Below are 24028 nucleotides of genomic sequence, written 5' to 3' on the forward strand. Positions count from 1 at the left end.
TTATGGGTGGATAAACCAGACTGCAGAGGAAAAAATGATCCAGAATCAAGGGAAGAAATAAAGACTGGAGGGGTCTTTGGGGGTGCATGTGTGTGTCTCTTACACTTCCCGACTCTTCACTAAGGAGCGTGTGAGCTGAGGCCGGGCTTGAGCTGGACCAGGTTAATAGCCCCCCGCTTCCTGCCACGCCTGGTCCAAGCACCTACGCCCCCTCATCTGAAGCATGGCTCCATGAGTCTGGCTAGTTTGTAAACTCCTTAAAGGCAAAAACTGATTTCTACGACCAGTCTTTAATCCCTTGAAAAGCCTTGGTCTAGATATGTTTCTGAATGCAGAATTTGAGGGATTTTAGAAAGACAGTATGGCACACATATCATATACCTATGGAACAATTCCAGTGGGGTCCGGGACAGTCCCCTAGAACCAAACACGATAGTAATTCTGTACCAGATTATATAAATATTAACACGAAGTGGGATAAATAAAGACTTTAAGTTTTAGGATAGTTGGGGCCAGGTTTTGCCACAATCCAAGTTATGAAGAAACTTCTAGTTTTCAGAGCTTTGGAGATCTCAGAACTGTGAATTAGGGATTTCAGGTTTTTCTTTTCTTTTCTTTCTTTTCTGTTTTAAATTTCCTAGGACATCTGCAGCATTCTGTCCATGGCAGGCGCTGAGTAGAAGTTGCTGACCTCTAGAATGGGACATTCTGATTTCCCTCCAATAATATTTGATTCTGGAAGCCAGGGAACAGTTTATTGTTAGTGACTTGGGGCTTCTGTAGGATTAGAAGGATCCTAAACTAAGGAACAAGAGAGAAAGACTATTAAACCCATGGGTTCTCTGTCATCGTGGATGGTAAGATGTGCAAACCCGTGACATACACTGAGATCTCATCACTAGCATATCATGTTCAGCATCTAAACAAATGAGAGTGTCATTGCACATAAGTGACAATGAAAAATTCTAACCTATCACTTAGAAAATGGTATTTTCCAAATATTGCTAACATATTACTAAATGGTAAAAATCAAGTTTGTTCAATCCTAAATCCACAGCACAGAAGATTGGCAAAACTAACAGGGTAAACAGATGGTGGCAATCAAGCTAACATCTATTGAAAGCTGGGCTTAGTACCCTATAGGCATCATCATTTAATACTATAGTGACCTTGTGCAGTGGCTACTGTCATAGAGTCCCACTTGCAGATAGGAAACGGAGGCTCTGCGAGAAGGAGTCATTTGCTAGTGAGTGTCCAACCACTATTCAAACCCAAGCTAGTAGGATGCTGGTAAACCAGCTATCAGAGGGGGAAAAAAAGAGAGAGAGAGAATTTTAAAAGCCTTGATTTATAGCATTTGCCCATTTCTGTGGTATAAATATTCTCACCAGGGCTGATTTCAAACTGCTCATGGTTTAACGATCAACTAGCAAAATTCCTGTATATTTAATAATTGGCTTTCGCAAACTTGTGGGAGCTGCCTCCTACACACCATCGTCATTGTGTATTTGTCAATTTCTCTTTATATATTTGTCTACTTTTATTTGTTTTATATTGAGGCCATTTGAAATTTTTATATCTTTCTGTTGAATTATTCCATTTATCATTATGCAGAGATTCCTTTTATCCTTAATCATTCTTTTTGCCTTCAACCTATTTTATCTGGTATTAATACAGCCACAGCGACTTTTAGTTTTTGTTAACATTTGTCTGGTACCTATTTTTTATCCTTTTACTTTTAACCTTTCTGTGTCCTTATGCTTTAAATGTGTCTCTTACAATGAGTGTAGACGGATTTTTAAAGAAATCCAACAGCTAGTAAATTTAGTCCATTTACATTTATTGTGATGATAAATACATTTAGATATATTTCTGCCATCTAATTTTGAATAATTTTTTTTATTTTCTATTCTTTTTCTAGATTCTTTGGATAAGTACAGTTTTATTTATTCCACCTCAGCCCTCTTACCCCTACCAGTTGCTGGCTGGAGTTAATACACTCTACTTCCTTTCTTTCAGTAGTTACCTTAATATTTAAAATGCATATGTGACTTAACAAAATCTAAACTTAATATCTCTAAGGAAGAGTTAAAGGCTTTTGGATGATGCCATTCATAGAGACAGGGAGCAAGGACTTAGAGCCTATTTGGAACCAAAGCTGAATTCTATTTTGTAGATGCTGGGTTTGAGGATGCACCCAATTATCATCTCAGCAGATGCCTACACATCTACTTCCAGTGGCTTTATACACTTTGCAAAATGTCTTCCTTCATGGGTATTCTGCATTGCTTAAGCAGTGATGGGGTTAAACACAAAACCAGAAAATAAATGTCAATGTTTACCTTCCCTTGATTCTTAGAACCATAAGTCTTTCCTTCCAGCTTAGTCACCAGGGCCAAGCTGAGCACAGATGGCTTCTAGCAATAACAGGTTTCACAAATGTCCCTATAATACCCATTGATAAACTGAGTCTGAAATGCTCCATAATGATGGCTTACCTTGGTCTCCTTCATCTTCTCTGCTATGTTTGTAACTTAAATAATGGGAGAGGGGGAGCTTAGCTCATTTCTGTCAAATATGGGAGGGAATGAAAAACTCTATTTTTCAAGCCAATAGAACAATTATTTTAAATTAAGCATTTAATCACAGCTGACTTAGACTACGCCAGGCTTCAACTAGTTCAATATAACCAGTTACTCATTATCTCCTACAGGTCAGGTCACATTTTAATACTTTTCAAGTGCTACTGTGAATATTGTGCCCATTTACTCTTTCAGACAACTCTTTGTGATAGGCAGGGTGGAGATTATTAGAGGAAACATTTTGGAAGGAATCGATGACTCAGCCAGGCTCCCAGAGCCAATTTGTGCAAAGCCGTAGCTGTGCGGTGGTCGCTCACTACCCTACGTTGAAAATTGACTCTTGTATTCCTGAGAGCGTGAGAGTGTGTGCTTCACATCCTGCTCGTGGGCCAGAGTTCAGGTGCCCTTCTAGAGGCCACAGCTGACAAAGTATGTTCCAATAGGTTTGGTGTTCCTCTCACTTTGGTGTCACTGATAAATCAAGAAAGTCATCTGGCTTTCCTAAAATCTCACCAGTGCCTGAAATCTCAAAGGGCTGGGCTTAGTGCACAATGATGACATGGAGTTCATTGGATTTGATCTTCTCTGTTTCCTAGCACAACACAGATAATCTCCTCCCCTGACAGCCAATAAAAAGAAAATAGTAACGAGAAGCAGAGCTTATAAATTTCCATTACACTTAATGCCTGATTTCACTTAGTTAATGGATTCATTTATTAGAGCAATTTGTGTAAATGCCCAAGGGCCTGCTAAGGTTGCTGCCTTATGGTTTTATCACTTCATATACTTCCTGTATTCCTATCCTTTAACAAATAGTAGATTGGCAAGGAACTTTGGACCAACCACTGATCAAAATGTAGGCAAATTGTAAGTAAAGTTAAAAAGAAGGGCTTTTCATGCCCCTGGGGTTTCCTCCAGAAACAAAAAGGGATTTCATTTTTTTTTATGTTCAAGCTGATTCACAAACCCCGCTGCCGCGGTCTATCAGCTTTATGTTGACTCCAGGCCTGTTTTCAGGAGTCAACATGTCTCCCTGGTGTTTCCAGGTATGGATCTGAGCTGAAGGGTCCTGGGAGCCAGCTGATGTCAGTACAGCCATCCCCATGACTGCCCCTCTCACTGCGGGGAGCAGGTAGACAGCAGAGTTGTGGCCTTGTATGACTGCAGGTTGCACCGTGGTCACAGGGAGGGGACCCCTGAGGACCTGCCGGGCTCTGGCTGAGGCCAAGTAGCCAGTGAGAGCCCCACAGTGATGAAGTCCAGGTTGCACGGCCTATATACACACGTGAACGTGAGCATTAGTACAGTCCTCAGCCAGAATCGGTGCCTCCAACCTCAACCAGCCTTTTGGCACATCTGTCCCCCCTCATCCCAATGGGATGGAAGCAAGGATGCCAAAAGACAGAGCCAAATCCACGACCAACACTTAGAAAACAACGTAAGATGCCTCGCTGGGGCTGGATCTAGAAGGAAGGCCACCCTTAATGTGCAGTTGCCGCATAACGGGGGGAAAGGGGGACCTCCATTGGAGGAGACCCAGAGCCAACAAGAAACGAAATTCTGCCGACCTAAGATTGACCATACAAATGACTATTTGTACAGTTAAATGGCAACCACTAGTCTATAATTATTGTCTCCTGTACTAAATTAAGTGCATAACTTCGGAAGTGCTTGGGAAAAAAATTAATGAAAAAATTTATTATTTCTTAGTTGTATTTCAAGGAAGGGGAATCTGGTGATGGTTGTGTGCTAGGAGAGGTGCTGGGGTGAAGACACCCACATGTGGAAGAGCTCGACTGCTTTATGTGAGAAGGGGCCCAGACGGGAGCGGAGTGAGGAATGGCAGCGAGAGGCTGGGTGGAGAGGGCATGAGTGGAGAGACAGTGAGAGAGACAGGTGGGCACAGAGACTCAGTGGCTTGTGGATGAAAGGGAGGGGTTTGGGAGAGATGCTGAGGATTTGGGAGGGAAAGGCAATGTGGTGTGCAAGGTAAACGCTGCAGTTCTCCCTGTGAAATTGATGTAAATGAAATTAATTTTCTGTTAACTGTATTATCTGAAAAAAACTGGTCAGAATTTCTCCATGTGTGGAGGGGATGTTTGGGATGGTCTGACTTTAAATATAGTTTATATGGTGCATGCAAAATTCTCTTTGAGGGTCCTTGGAGGCACCTCCAACAGTAGCTGGAACTGAGGACAATGTGTGTGGCTGCAGATTGGGAGAAATGTACCAGAAACATTGAAATGCCAGGAGCAGAGAAAACAAATGGAAGCTTCCAACATGAACCCTAATTCCAAAGTCATGAGGACAAATTATTGTAATTGGTGCCTTGATTTGCGACGGAGCTGCTTTCCGCGGGAGCAGCTGCCCAAGGCTGCTGCAGGAACGGCCGGCTGTGCCGGACGCAGTCACGGTGCCGCTGGGCGGGTTTCTCCCGGGGAACGAGGGCACGTGTGGGGGCCCGCTTCAGGGTTGGCAGGGGGCAAAAGTGGAAATTACCGGTGGAGATGGCCAACGTTTGGGTCACAAATGAGTAACTAAAAGAACGACAAGTTTACGGGGGCAGATGTACGAGCCAGGCAATGAGTAAAAAACCCCACTTCTGGTAAAAATGCTGCAGTATGAGTGAGGTCACTTAGCCTTTCCATGGTGATTAAGGGCAAATTGGGGCTTTGCATTCAGAGTCCTTGTGAGGTTCAGCCCCACCACCTACCAGCTGTTGACCTTGGACAGGCCATTTAACGTCTCTAAGCTTTACTTTTATTCTATAGAAAATGGGGATAATATTTGTGTCCACTTCCGAGGGTTGCGGTGAGGTTAACAAGAGTTAACCTATAGCCCAGAATATGCTAATGCTGCTGCCGCTGATCACTATTATCTATATACGACCACCAGCCAATCAGTGAGCATCGGTGATCGCACTTACTGCCCAGCCTTGCCAGGTGCAGGCCCCACGACAGCTTCCTGGTCTCTTTTTGGCCTCTTTCTTTCATAGATTTTGTAGTCACCAGCACTTCCTTCTCTTAAACGGTGAGACGAGCATGTGCTTTAAAATTCTAATGCTCATTGGTTTGCTTTTTAATCCTTAGGTGTGATTAATGCATTTTTCCACTAATAATATAAATTTGTATATTGTGGCTATCTACAATGTTAGAGGATTATAATCTATAATACGGCGGTTTCTGTGTTATGAGTAGGTGTCATATTGGAAAATCATTAGGATGGAGATGGCCTGTGTACAGGGGCAGACCCACCTCCTGTGTGCGACCCGGGAACGTATGACAGCTGTGGAATGAGCAGGAACCAGGCAGGGCCTTCATGATGGTCGCTTACAATTTCCTTTGATACAGTGTTTGTGCTTTAGAAACCTCACTTAATCTCACTCTGTGCCTGATCCCCTGGTTCTAGTTCTGTTTCCTCCAGCAAACCCAGGCTGTTTCCTTTACATATTAACCCTACACCGTCCCTATCGTGTCCCCGAAAGGCCTCCGCTGCCTTTGCTCACAGGTGCCCAGGTGTCCGGGCCATCTGTGCCGTGTGCGGCACGCGGGCCTTGCAGCACCGAGTCAGGGCAGTGTGAGGGTGGAGGACAGAACCTCAGTCCCGGCCTCTCGGCTTTTGTGGGTTTCAGCCAGACCCAGGGTGTTATTTTAGTGCAACTTCAGTGTTTAATTTGAGGATGTGTGTGGACCAGAAGGAGGGACCAAAACATGATTTTTTTCCCCTGGTCAAATGATTAAATTTGAAGTTCTATAAAATGCACAGCTTGGTTCAAAGCTCCATCCAATTGGGGAGAGAGAAATGCCCTGAAAACCCCTCCCAAGCCGGGGACCAGCCTCCCCTTAACTACCAGCCGCCTCACGGGCCCGTCTGCTGCGGGCATCACCTGGTTACTAACCGACCAGGAGCGCTGAGCCCTGGAGCTGCCTTTCCCTTCTTCAAAGTGTACATCGTGCCTTTGCTGGAAGAACATTCGACAGGTTCGTTTAATTTCTTACAGTCTTGAAAGCGCCACAAGCAGCAGCTGCTGAGCCATGGCTGAAGGGGAGATCACGACCTTCACGGCCCTGACGGAGAAGTTTAATCTGCCTCCAGGAAACTACAAGAAGCCCAAGCTCCTCTACTGTAGCAACGGGGGCCACTTCCTGAGGATCCTTCCAGATGGCACAGTGGATGGGACAAGAGACAGGAGTGACCAGCACAGTAAGCACCCCTCCCGATGGTCCCCCCCTCGCCTCTCCGGTGTCTCCCTTGGTCGGGATGGGAGGAAGGAGGACACCTAAGAACTGGGACCCACTTCCCCAAGGTCCTACTCAGGCATGACTCATCCGGAGGTGGGGCTGACACACGTGTGTGTGCAAAGGTCTGGGTCTGGGAAATAGGGAGTCGTGGGGGCTACCACTCACCTAAAGGTGTCCTGTTTCAAGTTTTTCAAAGGACTCCCTGCTGACCTAATACAACTGGCTGCCAGGGTTCCATCGCTGTGTGTTTTCCCATGTTCCTGTGGTGGTGAAAGATCTGGGCCCCATGGCGGGGAGGGGGGGGCCTGCCCCACGCTGGGAAGAGGCAGGTGGGCGTGATGGCGAGCCCGCACAGAGACGTGGGCTCGATTTCGGGTTAACTAACTCTCCAGGTGATGTTTCCACTGGGCTGGATTTGTGAAATCCCAGTTCATAACCGTGGTCTTGCACATCATAAATCATGCAGCTCTCCCTGTGCGTGTCATGCAGATGTGGTTGTGGTAACCAGGAGGGTAAAGTCATTCTCCAGACCTTGTAGAAATTGGAGAGCGGGAGCGACTGACGACAAAAATACTGAATGTCTCTCCCAGGCCTCCCTGGCAGCCCGGCTCTCAAGGTGGTGTTGATAAATGAAGGGATGGCTTTGGAGGAAAGAACCTTCTTGAGTGTCTAAGTATAAACATGTCTTCCTTCTGCTTCAGTACTTCGGGTGTTGGTGTGTATGTTTGATATCAGATGTCTGGGTCCTACGGCGATGTTATTGGAGATGCCCTGAGTCCCACTGAGGTGTTAGATGTTACAGAGAAGCCAAAAAGCAGATCCAGTCCCTGCTTAGAGGGTCGGCAATCTCGAGAGCCAAACGTGCCGCAAATCAAGGGAAGGAAAGTGTGGGAGAAATCGGGAGACAAGGATAGGACAGGCAGGAAGTGAGGTTCTGCAGGACTGGCTTTAAAATGGAATGCAAAACATCAGCTTTGACGTGTGGTTTATGTATCAGGTGGTCTTAATTATTCATGGAACATGCACCAGGGGCTGCAGGCTCTAAGCACAAATGACCACTTCAGTGGTGCTCACCGTCTACCCTCGGGTGCAAGGTCACGGGGATGGATGCTGGCATTTCCAGACCAGGTGACGTCATCCCTTCCTTCCTACTCACCACCCAGAACCTTGAGATGAGGAGCAGGAAGACTGAGGCTGGGGCTTGCAGCTGTGGGATTAGGGATTGATGGCTTGTCTGCACATGAGCCTGCTGAATGCCTTATGGTCAGTGAAACATGAGTACTAGAATAAGGCAAAAAAGACTCTATTTGTTAGAAAACCATACACGAGCAATGTTTACTGTAAATAAATGGACTTAAATTGTAGCGCATCGTGTAAGGCATGATATACGATTTGTGTGATCTGCCCTACACAGCACAAGGGAACACACTTTGAATTTCTCTGGGTTTTAAATGTTTCTAATGCGTCTTAACCAATTTTGTGAACCAATGGGGAATGCTCTCTGGTACTCAGAACCCCAGAGGAAAGACACCTTGGGATGTGTTCCTTGGGGTTCAGCTGGCTCTTCCAGGAAATCTTGAATTCTGGAGTACCAAGAGACTGCAATACTAGAATTTCTGCACCAACGGCATATGACTTCGTTACTGTCATTCCATCATTAACAATATAGACTGCACTCTTGGTATGTAACACTGGGACAACTTCTGAAGGCTGCTGTGGATTTGGTGGCCTGCCCTAAGATGTCACGAAATCTTAGAACGCAGCACAATGGGGATGTAGGAGAGCATGTGAGGATGTCTGCACCCAAGTAATGCCAGGTTAACTGGCGAGTGAACTTAGGCAAGTTACTGAACCTCCCATCCTCAGTCTTCTCACTTATAAAATAAGAAACCTCCCAGTTTTCTTGGGAGGATTAAATGAGATAATATAGTGAGGGTCCTTGGCACAGTGCCTGGCCCAGAGTAACAGCACAGCACATTCTGGTTAATACTGCTGCTGTCACCAAGCTGTCCACATATTCAACCCAGCATATGGAAGCACCTGCTAGTCTCTGTTCTATAATGTCACCTCCCAGCACAGCCAAGTGTCTGGATTCAGGCTGGGATTCAGGCCTCTCTGCCAACACTGAGTTGTTGCATTGGCCTATTATTTGCTTATTCTGGAACTAAGAACAAAGGCCAAGAGGACAGAAATCAGAGTAACTGCAGTGGGTGGGCAGAGGTCCATCCCTGTACCTGCCGATGCCATGGGCACTGGATAACCCACAGACCGTCTGCAGAGGCAGAGGCCTAGATTTAGAGTCAGACGGTTCGAGTCCACATCCCTGCCCTGCCACTTTCTAACTAGAGCAACTCTGGGCAACTAACACTCTCTCCATTGTGCATAATGCACTCTGCAAAAGAAGCTTCCAGCCCCCCAGCCCCGTGACTCTTCCAATCATCCTCTCTTGTCTAGAAATGTAAATGTCTCCAGTGTCCTCAGCTGTCCAGTTTTGGGTAAAATCTTTTAATGCCACTGAGACTCAGTTTCCTCACCTGTGGACTGGGAATAGTAACACGGCACTGTGTGCTGCACAGGGCTGAACACTATTTACTAAGATCCTGCAGGTGAGTCCTGGCAGTGGCTGCACTCTCTGAATGCGGTTCTGTCGCCCTCTTCTGCTCAGTGGTGGTACTACGAGGGCCCTTCTGAATTTCCAGGGTTATTTGGAAACACTCAGCCTTGGCCAGGCATGGAGGCAGCTCCCTGGATAATGTGCTCAGCACAGCTGGGCAAGGGAATGGTTTTATTTCTCGATCATTACCTTGAGCATGACTAGAGATGGTGCAGACGGGTAGAATCACACTTTAAGACCTCCTTTAGGAAGAGCATTTCTAAAAGCCAAATATTTAAATAAATCACACAAACTAGAACTGTGTGATTGCCTTTGAGCTCTACAAGGCAAAATTAACTCCTTTTCACAGCTTCTCTTTTTCCCCAAGTTTGCTGTGGGCAAATTTTCAAAATCTGTCTTCTTCCTTCCTCTAGGAGAATAAGTTTCCAAGTACCTAACCTTTCTTATAGCGGTATAAACCTGCAATGAGTGTTTGCCTGCAGGCCATTCTAATATAAACCTGAGTAAAATGTCACCACTGGTGGGGATTTCTGGCCTGCAAAGAAGATGGTTTTGGTTTGTGCCTTTACCATGCCTCGAATCCGAGCTCTAGGCAACCATCCACACAGGCTGTGAACATTTGGAACACGCCACACGATGCCAGGCAATCAGCCAGGAAGAGCTGCCGATTCGGGGACAATGGGCACAGTTTGTGAGAAGGCTCATGTTGACTCCTGGAACTTCAGCTCTGGGAGATGGGTAAATGCTGTCACCATAGAGGGAGGCTCCTGGAAGAGGAACAGGTGCAGGGGAAGATGGAAATGGCCATCTTGGACACAGAGCATTTGGGGAGCATCTCACATATCATGCAGCTCTCCTTGGAGTTATAATTCTACATTTACATGTGTGATTATTCAATGGTTTTCTCTCCCGGTGGACTCCCTGAGGAGGAGGACTTTTCCTCTTACTGCTCAGTACTACAGTTTTTGTGTCTAACACTTTGCCTGACACTTGGTATAATGCCCAGTAAACGTTAACTTGGTGAGTGACTGGATTGTATTGGTGGCAGATAAATTCAAACTGAATATATTCAATAAATATATATGAGCCCTGATAGGTGCCAGGCATTGTGCTAGACTCTTCATTCCCGCCCAACTACAAACCTGTACGTTTACTAACTGTAAACCGTCACTCTGAGAACACAGGCCCGGCCAGCTCCTGCCTGGGAACGCTTGGCGCCAACCACATCTTCTGCTTCCAAGACTGAGGTTCTTTCCATATCCCACCACTGCCCCGACACCACGCCATGGCAGTGGTTTTGCCACAAGTGGATTGAAGAAACACGGTGGATTTATCCAGCCTGTTGTGTAGATCAGGTAGGGGTAGGCTCAGGTGCCCACGCTGCTGTTTACCAGTTCTCCCCTATGTGCCTCAGTTTCCTCATTTTAAAAATAAGAATGACAACAGTACCCACCTCGTAAGAAAGTAGGAATTTTCAATGTGATGATTATAAGTGTTTAGCCAATGCCAGGCATACAATAAGTGCTCAGAAATGGCATTTATCATCATCATCATCCCTAGGCTTACTTAGCCTTCCTCATCTAACCAGCTGATCTTCCGTGTCTGTTAAATGTAAGGAACACTACACTCGCTCACAGAACTCTTCCTCTCAGCTTCTCAGAGACTATCTGGGTTGGAGCCCCGAGACCTGGCAGGAAGGCAAAATGTGCCCAGGCACTGGCCCGGCAAGCACTGCCCGTCTAACTTCTCTGACGGAGCGAGCTGGCTTGGGCAAAGGCGAGGAGGAGCTCCAGGTCTGATTCTGCTCTTTCCGGGAAGTTTCCTGTCTGGCGAAGGGGGGCCATGACTTGCTCCTCCGTGGAATTAAGAACTGGCACAATAACTGGAGAATAATAATATGCACGTGAGCATCCCAAACCCGCAGCCTCCTCCTGCAGCCGCGGCCCCTCCCCTCCCCAAGCACGTAAGAGGCTACACGGGGAGCAGGATTACCGGCACCGCTCGCCACGCAAATGGAAATGTTCTTGAGCAAAGCGTGCGCCAATCAAATATTTATAAATCAAGCCACATCCTAAAGGCACTCGCAGAGCTCACCGGTCAAGAGAATCCTACTTTGCAGTCCTTTCTAAAGGGCAGACTGCTCTTCAGTGAAATCCCTCTGGCCCTGTTGCTCTGGGGGAGTCCAGATTTCTGTTCTCCGGTTGGTAGGATCAGCACCGGCAGCTCGGACCCAAAGTCAAAACAGCTTTCCAGTGGTCACGACGGGCAGAGCTGGGCTCCGCCGCCAGAAGTCAGAGAGAGGGGAAGGTCTCCAGGCTGGGATGTGCTCCTGACAGGGTGCCCTAACCTTGGCCATATGCGATGGAAAGGACACCTTGCCCCTCCTGCCCACCACCCCTTATCTGATTACACAGAGGGATTTTTCTAGATAAACTTAAAATACACACACACACACACACACACAGACACATATATATCACTAACATATATATATCGCTCAGTCTCTGTACTATACCAAAATTTTCTAGGCATCCCTTTCAGACCCTAAAGGAGCAGACACCTTTATAAGTTTTAAGAAAAGTCTTTTTTATATATGTGTATGTGTGTGTGTGTGTGTGTGTGTGTGTGTGTGTGTGTGTATGTGTGTGTGTATATATATATTCCAAACCACTGGAATTTTTTTTCCAAAATTGATTTTTGGAATGTTTACAGAGGCCAGCTTGTGGCTCTATTTTAATTATAAACGCCACTGACATAAAACAACCTTACCAAGTTCTGAATGAGGCTGACCTCACTTTGGGTAAACACAGCAAAGGACGGGAAGTCTCCAACCCAGAATAAACCAGGCAAGTAATCTCTCCTGGCCTCTCTTTGGAGAGCAGAGGTGGAAAGCAGGCTCAGAGGCCGTGGACAGACATGCTAGGGAAGCAGAACCTCCCTTCCCAGGCATTTTCCTGCTCAATGCACCAGCTGTAATCTTATCTTTAAAAGTTCCTCTGGCAGGACGAGACGGCTTGGTGCTCGGAGACGGGGTGCAGCAGTCCAAACCTCCCTTCGCTTGCATTGGCAGGCTCGAAACTCCTTTCCCTCAAACTACGGCTAAGACCTAATGGAAGGCTCTGGGAGCCGGGGAGAAAGCCAGGGATGCAGATTCACAATTCCTCAGAGGGTGTGGATGCCTCGTTGGGGGCTGGTATATCTGCCCAAAAGCCCTGGCTTCCCCGTTAGGTTCCCTAAGTATGCAGAGAGCCACCAAGAGTTTAAATAGTGAGCATGGGACTAGGTAGGAGCACGATCCACAAAGGTGGCTTTTTTATGTTAATATTTCAGGTTGACATTTATTTTTGATAAACAGGCCATTCCCAAACCAACACTTCCTAATGCATTCCTAAACAAAGGAGCAGGACTCTAGATTCTATCAGGGATATTTATGGTCACAAATCCTCCAAGCAAATACTTCCAACCCTTTTCCAGTACATTTTTACAGTGCTTTACCAGTCTGAATTTCTCTAAGAAATGTGTATCTATCACTAGAGTACCGTTTACAAAGCTGCTTTCCATTTCTTCAGCTAAATGAATTGCTGCTGTCCCCAATGCAGAACTAGGGGAAAAGAAGACCCTACAGACTATGGACTTATCTCACTTTTTCAAAAGCGTACTTGCCCCTTCAGCCTTGGATGCTTTAGAGCCACTGACCTTCCTGTTCCTCCATAGCAAGCCCTGAAGTCCCCGCATGAGATAAAGAGGAGGCGACCCTCCTTGGCCCGGGTGCTAACCTGGGGGGGAGTGTTCAGAGTGGAATGGATACGGAAGCTGCAGCTCTAGCGGCCGCCCCCTGTCCTGTCTCTCCAGTTCTCCTGGGTCCCTGTCGGCCTCCACGAAGACCCACCTTTTGTGGGTACCTATGCTCAGGTCTAGATGCAACATGGGGTGAAGCCACATCTCAGGGATCACCAGGAACAAAAAGCAAGTCTTGGCCAGTTCTGAATGTTTGCCCACTGACTAAGAATGGAGTTTTAAACTACCCACCACCACCCCGAAAGGTATGAAGGAGAATTCGCGGAGAACGTAGTAAATCTTTGATAAAAGTTTTGTAAAAACCACAATGTGCATAGCTCATGAATATACATGTGGTAAAATACAAAATTGTGCGCTAGACACGGACGGAACACCAGCAGACAGCAGCAACTCCATACCAGGGCCAGCCAGTGTTGCCAGCCGGCTGTTCTTGGCCCAGCATTGTGTTTAAAGAAATAAAACATTAGGATGAAGGAAGCATTCGCTCCATCCCTCTCCACAGTCTCACTCCTGTTCTGCTCCCCAGAGCACCTACTTGTGTGAATTTGGTCTGTATTTAGTGTACAGTTTTTATTTTTTTATTACATATATATTCATGAGCTATGTACATGGTTGTGTGTGGGTTTTTTCCCCAAAACTTCCATCAAGGATTTACTATATTCTCCCACAATTTGTTTTTTCACACCTATATGGGGGAGGGAGGATTTTTGTGTAGTTTTTGCACTTTCGTTTGCTTTTAGCTCAAAATCAAGTGGAGCTTTTGTTATCGTGTTGTTTTCTCATTCGTAGGTTCCTTTGTCCGTATCCCTAATCATGGGGGACCAGGTGTGTCACCGAGCACAATTCCCAGACCTGGCAGATGCATACGTGTGGGCTGAACAGCTCCCCTCCCCCACCCCTCCCTGCGCTGCCACAAGAGGAAGGCTCTGCTGCTGCGTGGCCAGGCCCCTCTTTCTGAGGCCCCCCTTTCCCACGCTCCCTCCTTCCTTGCCCGTCCTCAGCAGCAGCTGCAAGAGGATGTAGGTCTGGAACACTGGGATGAAGTCACACTCGAGAGTTGGACACCTAGTCAGCTACACGAGCAGCCCAGGCTGGGTGTTGCTCCTTCCTGCCAGCCCTGCTCGCAGAGGATATATGTTTAAGGAAACTTAGCCAGAAAGAAATCCAGTGAAAATGAGCTATGAAACTTGGACATCCTGGAGAAATAATATTTACAGAGGAAACTCTTGAGACGAACTCTCACCAGCGCAGCAGTCCTGGTGCTGGGGCTCGTGTTTGAGGGCTGAGGTCAGTGCTAGGCAGGCCTCCGGCTCTCGGCTCCTCAGGGGGGCCCACGCATGGTCCTGCTGGAATTCTGCAGATGGCAAAATCAACTCTACCTACCCCCACGGCAAGACCAATGAGTACTAGCTAAGGCAGCAGAACAGAAATAATCAGGAAATGAAAGAGCTTTTAGGAAAAAAAAAGCTTTTGATGACCTAAAGGACCTGCCCTTTGGGATTTCTGTAGCACCTATGATGTGTTTGACTAAATACCTACCTATACGGGTGATCGGTGCAGAAACTCCCAGGCAGCGAACCTCACCCCATTCCTGCCATATTATGTGTGTCTGATCTGAACACAAGGGGGTCCCAGCGGGGGACTGTGGCTGGACTGGGACCAACCCATCTCATAACTGGAGCCCAGAGGTTGCGTGAAAAAGAGGAAAAAGCAGGATAGCTGGAATACTCAAGCCTGGGTTCTGCCCATGGTTTGCCCCGTCTTACAAGTACAGCCTTGCGTGAAACACGCTCTCGCCAAGCTTCAGCACCGCACCTCTAGGGTGGAGCAGGTGCCACCTGCCTCCAGGGAGCAGATGAGGTCAGAAAAGCAGAGGACATGATCATAATAGCACTGGCCACCTTCCATGCATTAGACCTTACAACTACCGTTATAGATAAGGAAACAGGTAAATAATTTGCCCAGTGATCACACAGCTAATACACAGCCAAGCGGAGTTTGAATTCGTGCCGTCGCATTCTGGAGCCCACACTGTGTCGTCCTACACGACTTATACCAACATGGAAACTGGCATGACACCTAGCACATGGTAGGTGATCAATAAAGGTGATCCCCTTCCTTTAGTCTCTCTTAAACATACACGATCGTGCTGAGACATAGATAGAAAAATGCATGTGAAGGTTCTCTGAAAACCATAAAGCCCAATGAAAATGTAGCACATTTTTTAAAAACAACTTGAGATTTAAGTAACATACCATACAACGCACCCGTTTAAAGTGCGCAATTCAGTGGGTTTTCTGATGACTTTTCTTAACAGTTGTGCTACCACCTCCGTAGTCAATGTTAGAATATTTTCAAAAAGAAATCCTAGACCCTTCAGCCATAATTTCCCCATCTCCACCCAGCCCAGGCCCTGGTGACCACTAACCTACTTGCCGTCTTTATGGATTTGCCTATTCTAGACATTTCATTTAAATGGAATCATAAAATAGTGGTCCTCTGTGCTGCTTTTTTTTTCACTTAGCACTATGTTTTCAAGATTCATCCATGTTGTGGCATGCCTCAGAACTTTGTTCCTTTTTATTGCCAAATAATATTCTATTGTGTGAGGCCTTGTTATTAAAGGTATCTACACGCTTCACGGACTGGTAGACCTGGAAAGAGCTTCATAGAGCTTCATAGAGACTGAACCCAAACATGCCCCGTTATAACGATAAGGAGACTGTGGCCCAGAGAGGTTCAGCAGCCTGGCCAAGGGCAGCCAGCTGGTTGATGGCAGAGCCCAGCCTTGAGCCCTACACCTCTCCACACAGCCCCATCTTGCGGCACTCACAGAGCAGTACTGGAAACACAATTCAGAGCACGCAACTTACTGATTACCGGCCAGCAGAAAAACCTCTGCCGATATCAGTCTAATACCATTCATTCAACAAATACATACTGACTGTCCCCTGTGTGCAGAGCACTGGGTGAGGTGCTGGGACCCAAGGAGGACAGACAAGATCCTGCCTTTCCGCTCAGAGTGTACATTCTCTTTGGGAGGCAGAAACAAACGAGTAAACCCCTAAATAATAAAATAATCATATGTTGTGTTAAGTGCCATGAAAGAAACAAATAAGGGGCAGAGAAAGAGAATGATGTGGGGACTGGGTGGCACTGGCAGGGGTAGCAGGGTGAGGGTGAAAGGACCATGCACAGCGTGTCCCAGGGCATTGGGGGGCGCCTCTCTGAGGGGGGATATCGAGGCTGAGGCCTGGGGGAGGAGGACCAACCTTGCGAATACCTGCAGGAGGAAGGTGCCAGACCAAGGGCACAGCACGTGCAATGATCCCGGGGTGGGACAGCGCGTGGCGTGCTGAAAAGAGTTTAACAGGGGGACAGAGCCACTAAGTGAGCAAGTGGTGCGACTTAAGGCTAGAGAAGGCAGGGACCAGATCGCGATGGAGGCCCGTTAGCCTGTTCTCTCACGACTGCACTCTCAGAGCTAACCCAAAACAGCAGGACCTGTGGGAAAGTGGATCAGTGGCTCCCAGTTCCCTTCCTGGGAATTAAACTCCATTTAGCACAGGAAGCTAGAGGAGTCCTGAGTCTAGCAAAGACTTCTGGGGACAAGAGAACTGCACCTTCAGTAAGGGTGATATGACGATGTCTCACCCCTAGGATGAATCAGGAGAGAAGGAAAGCAAGGAGAGATTAAGAAAACACAGGCATATTAACAAGGAAGCGGTTACATAATCATGGTATAGCCACATAATGGAACACAATTCAACGGACTAAAAGAATGAGGTTAACTCTTCCAGTACTGATGTAGAAAGATCTCCGATTAGTTGTTAAGCAAAAAAGCAAGGTGCAGAGCTGTGCGTATACTATGTTACCATTTGTGTGGCAAATGTAGGAGGGAGAATATGTATTTGGCACTGTACGCATACGGTCTCTCCAGAAGGACACACGTACAGTGTCCTTGTTTGTTTCTGTGTCCCCGCCCCCCAACGCCGGCACATACAGGTACACTCTGGCACAAGGGCAAGGATCTTACCTGGCCTCTTCATGGTGGGAGACAGGAGAGGTGGGAAGGGAAGACTTTTCACTGTCTTCTCTGACATTGTTTCCAAGTTTGAAGCACGGAAGTATATTTCCTATTCAAAGAAATTAAATGAAAACAAAGAAAAGGCGATGAGGGGTTTAGATCTGCCAACCAAAGCCCAGTGTTCTGGCCTCTCTTGCCCCTTGGCCTCTGACAAGCTGACCCTTAGAGATGTCCCCTCATCCTCTTGGAGAGCTATTGGGTCTAGATTTCATTCCTAATCATAATGATGGTTGTAACAGGCTGGTGATCAAAAGGAACTGTCCAGAAGAGTCCAGAATTAATTCCAATTGCCAAACATAAACCATCAAAGCACCTTCCTCCAGAGGCACCCTGGGGTGCACGAACCAATTAATAACTATCAAGTGGATATTAGACTCCGATTATGTACCCAGCACTGGGCAAAGCATCCTGGGGGTATCGATGAGCGTAAACGGGGAGATCGTGACTCAGTGTGACTCACGGTGCCTGCCCTCCACCTCCAGCTTTCTCAGCCTGGGCACCATGGACTCTTTGGGCTGAATAGTTCTTTGCCGTGGAGCTGTCCTGTGCACTGTGGGACGTTTCGCTGCATCCCTGGCCTCCACCATCTAGATACCAGTAGCGTGCCACCCCCAGTTATGACAACCAAAACTGTCTCCTCCGGGCATTGTCAAATGTCCCCTTTGGAACCAAATCACCCCCAGCTGAGAACCACTGTTCTCACCACTGCGTTTCCAGGTAACGGCTTCATCCTCCCAGGCAGAAGCTGGGGACTTCCCCTCTGCCTGCACCCCAGTCGGGTCGCCACTGAGGTTGGCGGGTTGACTGAACCTTCGTTATATGTTTTCCTCCGGGTGGCAGAGACGGAGGGAGAGGGGGAGGCAGGGAAAGGTGCAAAGCACAGTGACGGTGCACACCGAGGCGTCGTGTCCGACAGGGTGGACAGGTCAGCGAGCCGGCCATCGTCTCTCCTCCCTCTCGCAAGAACATAACTCCCAACGGACAGCTTTCTTTGGAGGGCAAAGAAAAAGGAACTGTGTTTCTGTGTTTTGATTAATTCAAGGCTCATCGTTGAGGGCTCTGTGAAATGAATGAACAGAATTTTCCATGGCCAACTGTCCTGGCTGCCGGGCCCTATCGGCAGAAGCGTAGTGTTTATTTACTTTTGCCCGTGTTATTTTTATTCTAGTTCAGCTGCAGCTCAGTGCGGAAAGCGTGGGGGAGGTGTACATCAAGAGCACCCAGACTGGCCAGTACTTGGCCATGGACACTGACGGGCTTTTATACGGCTCAGTAAGTATGAGGCGGACATGCTTCCAGACGCGGCCAAGGCTCGAGGCTTCCAGAAATCTTGTTACATGGAGTGATGCACACTATAAAGCAACGATTAGTCTTCGTTTGTTATTTTTTCCAGGATTCCTACCCTCACTCTGCCTTATTTTCGGCACAAACATAAAAGAGTTTCTTGTGGTATTCTCTCAAAATACTCACATGTGTTATCGTATAAACTCAGAGGAAACATTGATTGATGTTTTCGTAACTCCTCAGTCACTCGTTTTAGAAGACCTAATCCCACTTCATTCATTCATTCATTTATTCCAAAAGTGTTTCTTGAGTGCCTACTATGTGCTATAGGTGTGTCTCTTAAGGCTTTTTACAGATATTGCAGAGCCCGGATTGTAATAGTTTATATGTCATGCATAAAACTTTGAAAATAGCCCCTTTTATGCTGGAAGGATCGCCTAAAAGGATGGTAAGTTTAATAATTTAGTTCAACATTTATCAAATGCTTCCTGTGTCTAAGTACCACGTTAGGGACTGAAACGGATGTAAGGATGAATGAGCCACGTTGAGAGACAGAGTCAAACTGTTCATTCAGTAGCTAAAACCCTCCACGTGGCCTGCTCTTTCCCTCTCATAGTTACTGCCTTATACAGGTTTGACCCAGTATATGTCGGTCTTTGTGAGAAAAGAATAGAAATAGAGGCAATCTGCTTTTGCTCCTGTTTTATCTCTGCTCAAACTTTTAACTGGAGAATGAAGAATTTAACTGAAACTAATAACTTCAGGTTTTGAAATTATTTCTAGATGCCAATGATACCCTTTCTGTATCCTAACATCTGATAATTAAGGTGTGGCTGTAATTCATACCCAACCCAGACCCCTTTTTTCCCTTTTATGAAGATGTCTACGAAAAGGCAGCCAAGAGGAGGGATTTCAGTCCGGGGCTTCCTTTCACTTACATCGAATTGCTAAGTGACAGTGGGCACAGGAATCCCTCCCTGGAAGCTGTCATCTCAGCCAAGGTTCCAGATGTGAACATGGTTCCTTTTTCTCTCCCCGCCCACTAAGGGGTCAGAAGATGGAATCATCAGAGTGGTAGGTATTAATGGCATCTAAAATACGGATCAGCTGGGACAGCTTGAAGGGCTTGGGAGCACACACGGTGACGACTACATAGGGAGTAGGTTTTTTTTTTTTTTTAAGGTAGATTTTTCCCAGTTGGTATTAAAATCAACCCACCCACCAGTCACTCAATCTCAGACTCACAGTTGAAGCTCATGCCTCTACCACTTCGGCAGGTTACCTCCCCACTCCAAGCCTTGTCTAAGGTGGGGCTAGTGACGGAGTAACTACATCACACAGGGCTCACGAGGGCTCTGGGAGACAGTACCCAGAACACACCCACAGGGTAGCGGGCATAACGGTGGCTCTAAGACAAATAATCTGCTTATGAGTCCCTTACCCTGACTGTGCCTTATGTTATGTGTTACAGTTTTATGGCTTCTTCCCCTTTAAGTCAATTTTGATGTTTATTATAACCTTTTACTTCTATAAAAATATTGAGCGAGAACTCCCTGCATCCAATTTCCTCCAGGCTCCAGGCACTCCCTTCTCCTACCATAGGCCTGGCTGTCACTATAATTCACCTGTAACATGACCATAGTACATGATCCTTAAGATTTTTTAAAGTTTCCCCCTTGATAAAGAAAAGTTCTAAAATATCTCAAAGTTCTACCTCATGCTTGTAATAAAATTTAGATATTAATCCATCCTGATTCAGATTTGTGTATGTGGGGGAAGAATATATTTGTTTTAAAAAATAAGTTTGAAAGGCTATATAGCAAAATATTAATATATTTCTCTCTGGGGATAGTAAATGGGTGATTTTATAACATGTGAATGCCTTCCTGCGTTTTCCAAATTTTTTACAGTGAGTATAGGTCACCTATGTCATTGGGAAAAAACCAGGCTAAATATTAAAAAGGAAACAATTAAAATAATAGGCATGAATCAATAGTTAATCCGTATGCCCTCAGCATTGTACCAAGTGCATAACAAGGGCTGACAAATGCTCGTGGAGAGACGAAGCACCTCTGATTTGGCCTGCTGACTCAGCCTGTGACTCAGCTATTTTGTGTGTCAGCTGCTCCAGCGTAATAGAGAGACATCAGGTGGGGAACGTGGCCTTCCTCATCTTCGTCACAGAACACTGGCCTGACGCCCACTGAGGGGCGTCACGGAGTGAGCCCTCTCTACGGGAGAGTGGGCAACCCACACATGGTCCCAAACTGCCCACTTCCTTCCACCCCAGACGATGAGCATCAAACACTAGTGTCTGGACTCAGTTCCTCTAGAGGCAGCAGAGTCATCCAATGAAATATTATATTTATATCTCATCTTGTTCCAAAATGATCTAAAGTGTCTCACCCACTTGTCATTTCACTAGACTATACACGAATAAGAAGCAGGATACTTCCTGTTACATCGTTTCTTACTAATAAAAGCTAACTTTATTGACTGCTTTATATTATCTCAAGAATCAAGTTAAACTCATTACCCATCTGGTGAGTACCTATTATTGCAAGGCTCTGTGTCTGGAGGACGGACACAAGGCCGACAAGATTCCATCTCTTTCCTCAATAGGGCTCATAATTAGATGAGACTAACATGCCCACAGGTAGAGAACAGTGAACGATACGATTGGAAACCACCAGAAAGGAAATCGCCGACCACTGTGGGCGAAGGGAGAATGTACAGATCATATGACTTGGGAAAGGAGGAAAGTCAGATGTGTCAGTTCCCTGAACACACAGCGTGAGAGTTCTAATAGACCTGTTTTAAATCCAAATAAAATAAACGTGTTCTAAAATCTCGACAAATAGAAAGTTCAAAACCTGACTTCTCCCTACTCTCTAACAGATGAATTATAAGTAAACAGAATAATGGTTGGTAGATATTTTTCAAGTAATTTCACTATTTAATATGTTGTGGTACCTTTCAGCTTAATAAGCTTACAGCTGTCCTAGATTCCACTATACAGAGGTACCTTTATCTACTTAGCCAATCACCTTTGCATGGACATACAGGTTGCTTCCAATTTGTTGCCCTTATATCCAATGCTTCAAAGACTATCTTCAAAAATATGGTTTTATACTTGCTCAACTATCTCCCAAGGGTAAATTCCTGGAAGTGAAATTGCTGAGTCAAAGGTAATCCATGTTTAAAATTTCGATACGTATTGCCAAACTGCCCTCAGAAAGTTTCCACCAATTTATCTCACCAACAGGACACAAAAGTGCCTATTTTCCACACTTTCACCATAACGAAGACTTGTATATGTTTTTGGTCTTTGCACATAGTATAGTTAACATACAACAAATATTTTCTTAATTTGCATTTTTCTTGCTAGAGATATTTAATATGTTTTCATAGGTTTATCACCATTTTTAAAAACAGCAGATACAACATGCCATTTTGGTAATATCATAAATCTATATTCCTATAGCCTTATCTATTATGTATGTACATAAAGAGATGTAGGGAAGGATATTCATCAACTGTTAGCAGTTGCCTATATTTGAGTGGTGGGATTTGGGGTAGTTTTTCTTTTTTTAAGTAAAGTTGTGATTTTTTTAAAGTATATTTTTGTAAGTAGCAAAAAATAAGTTATTTTCATTTTTTTAAAACTTATATAAATTCCAGGATATGTTTTATGCTTATGGCAAATTTTGCACCAGCATTTTGTTCATAACAATACTAAGGTAAAATACTGATATCGTTAGTGAAAATCAGTAGGATGAAAAGGAATTTTAGTAAGTTTTCATTTATTCTTCAAGTCCAAACTTTAAAAAAAAAAAACCCATTATATCATAGTCTGGTTTTACCTATTTTGCATGTATTTACATGGTCATGCCTATGTACCAGATCACTATAGAGACAAAAGATCCAGCCCTGCCCTCAAAGTGCTTATGGTCTAGCAGGATCTCCCCAGTGGGAGATTCTAGAGTCCTGGGGACTGCAAAAGGAGGGGAGCTTACCATAACAGCAAATTCAGACTAAAGGGTCGTTATGTGCTGGACACTGTTCCGAGTCCTCATGACCACCATCTGAGATAGGTTCCATCATTGACCCAATTTTCCTTGAGACTGAGACACAGAGAACCTTAGTAATTTGCCCAAGGTCACACAGCTAGTAAATAGGGAAACCCCATTTGAACTCATTCACTAACAGTTCTACTCTCTTTTGTCTTTTTAGCAAACACCAAATGAGGAATGTTTGTTCCTGGAAAGGCTGGAGGAAAACCATTACAACACCTACATATCCAAGAAGCACGCAGAGAAGAATTGGTTTGTTGGCCTCAAGAAGAATGGAAGTTGCAAACGTGGCCCCCGGACTCACTATGGCCAGAAAGCAATCTTGTTTCTCCCCCTGCCAGTCTCCTCTGATTAAAAAAAATCTCTTCTGGGTGCCGATCGCTCCAGAGGAGCCTCAAGGGGTCCTCACCTGGTTGACCCAAAAATGCTCCCTTGACCATTGGCTGCGCAAACCCCCAGCCCACAGAGCCTGAATTTGTAAGCAACGCGCTTCTAAATGCCCAGTCCTCTTTTTTGCACAGCCCTTCACCCCAGCACAGTTTGGAACAGAGGGACCAAATTGCTTCTAGGGGCCAATTGGCTGGGCAGTCTGGGTCTGGGTTTGGATGTCCAGTTGCCTCTGGGCACCTGGGACAGGCTGAGCCCCTCAGCGCAAAGGTGGGGCCAAAGGAAGTGCGTTCAGGGGACTGCCCAGTGGGTCATTATAACTGCGCACCATTTCCTTCTGCTGAGTAAACCCGTCTGCAATTCCCCCGAACATCTGGCATGACTCCCCTTTGTCCTTTCAGCACCCGACAAATATTAGCAAAGCAGACTCTAGCTAGGTTAGAGGAAGGCAACATCCCACTAGCAGAAACCGGGACAAAAAATTCCTCCCCAAGAACAGAAGGGATTTAAAACAGAAAAGGGAGATTGGATTCTGGCGGACAACTAAGGAGGATGGGACCCCAGTGCAGAATAAACGAAGGAGGGGAGGCTCTGCCACGGAAAAGCAGGATAAATCCGTAGCCTTGGGAGGAGTCATTACCATGCCTTGACCTTCCCAAGGTTATTCAGCAGCAGGAAGCCCCAGGACGACGTCAGGTGGAGAGCAGGAGAAGTGGTTTCTTAATAAAGGCAAGGACATCGGATGTTGGGAAATTCATGTGGGTCTGGGGACTGGGTATGGGAGTGATGAGGAGGAAAGGGAAGCACTGGCTGAGGGGATGTTATCCTCCAAAGAGGATGATTTTAAAGGCGAGATGGAAAGAGAAAGTGACGCCATGAGTTGAGCTCGGCCACCAGTAAGGAAAGGCTTTGGGGTAAGCGCGGTGCTTCTCCAACTCTGACGCGCTCGCAAATCGTCAGGG

At 46.0% G+C, this 24028-nt stretch overlaps 1 protein-coding gene across 4 annotated transcripts in view; it reads left to right on the forward strand.

Moving 5' to 3' along the window:
• The window catches only part of FGF1 (fibroblast growth factor 1 (acidic)), an 85524-nt gene extending 62091 nt beyond the window's left edge, over nucleotides 1-23433 (forward strand). For all 4 annotated transcript variants that reach the window (XM_012645791.1, XM_012645790.1, XM_012645793.1 and 1 more), the window contains 3 exons: nucleotides 6583-6785; nucleotides 18491-18594; nucleotides 22840-23433. In XM_012645791.1, the coding sequence (XP_012501245.1) occupies nucleotides 6617-6785; nucleotides 18491-18594; nucleotides 22840-23034 (468 nt within the window). In that variant the 5' untranslated portion in view covers nucleotides 6583-6616 and the 3' untranslated portion in view covers nucleotides 23035-23433. The remainder of the gene's footprint in view (nucleotides 1-6582; nucleotides 6786-18490; nucleotides 18595-22839) is intronic.
• Nucleotides 23434-24028: the final 595 nt, after the last annotated feature.

The sequence above is a fragment of the Propithecus coquereli genome, unplaced genomic scaffold (genome assembly GCF_000956105.1).
Source record: "Propithecus coquereli isolate 6110/MARCELLA unplaced genomic scaffold, Pcoq_1.0 Scaffold236, whole genome shotgun sequence".
NCBI lineage: Eukaryota > Metazoa > Chordata > Mammalia > Primates > Indriidae > Propithecus > Propithecus coquereli.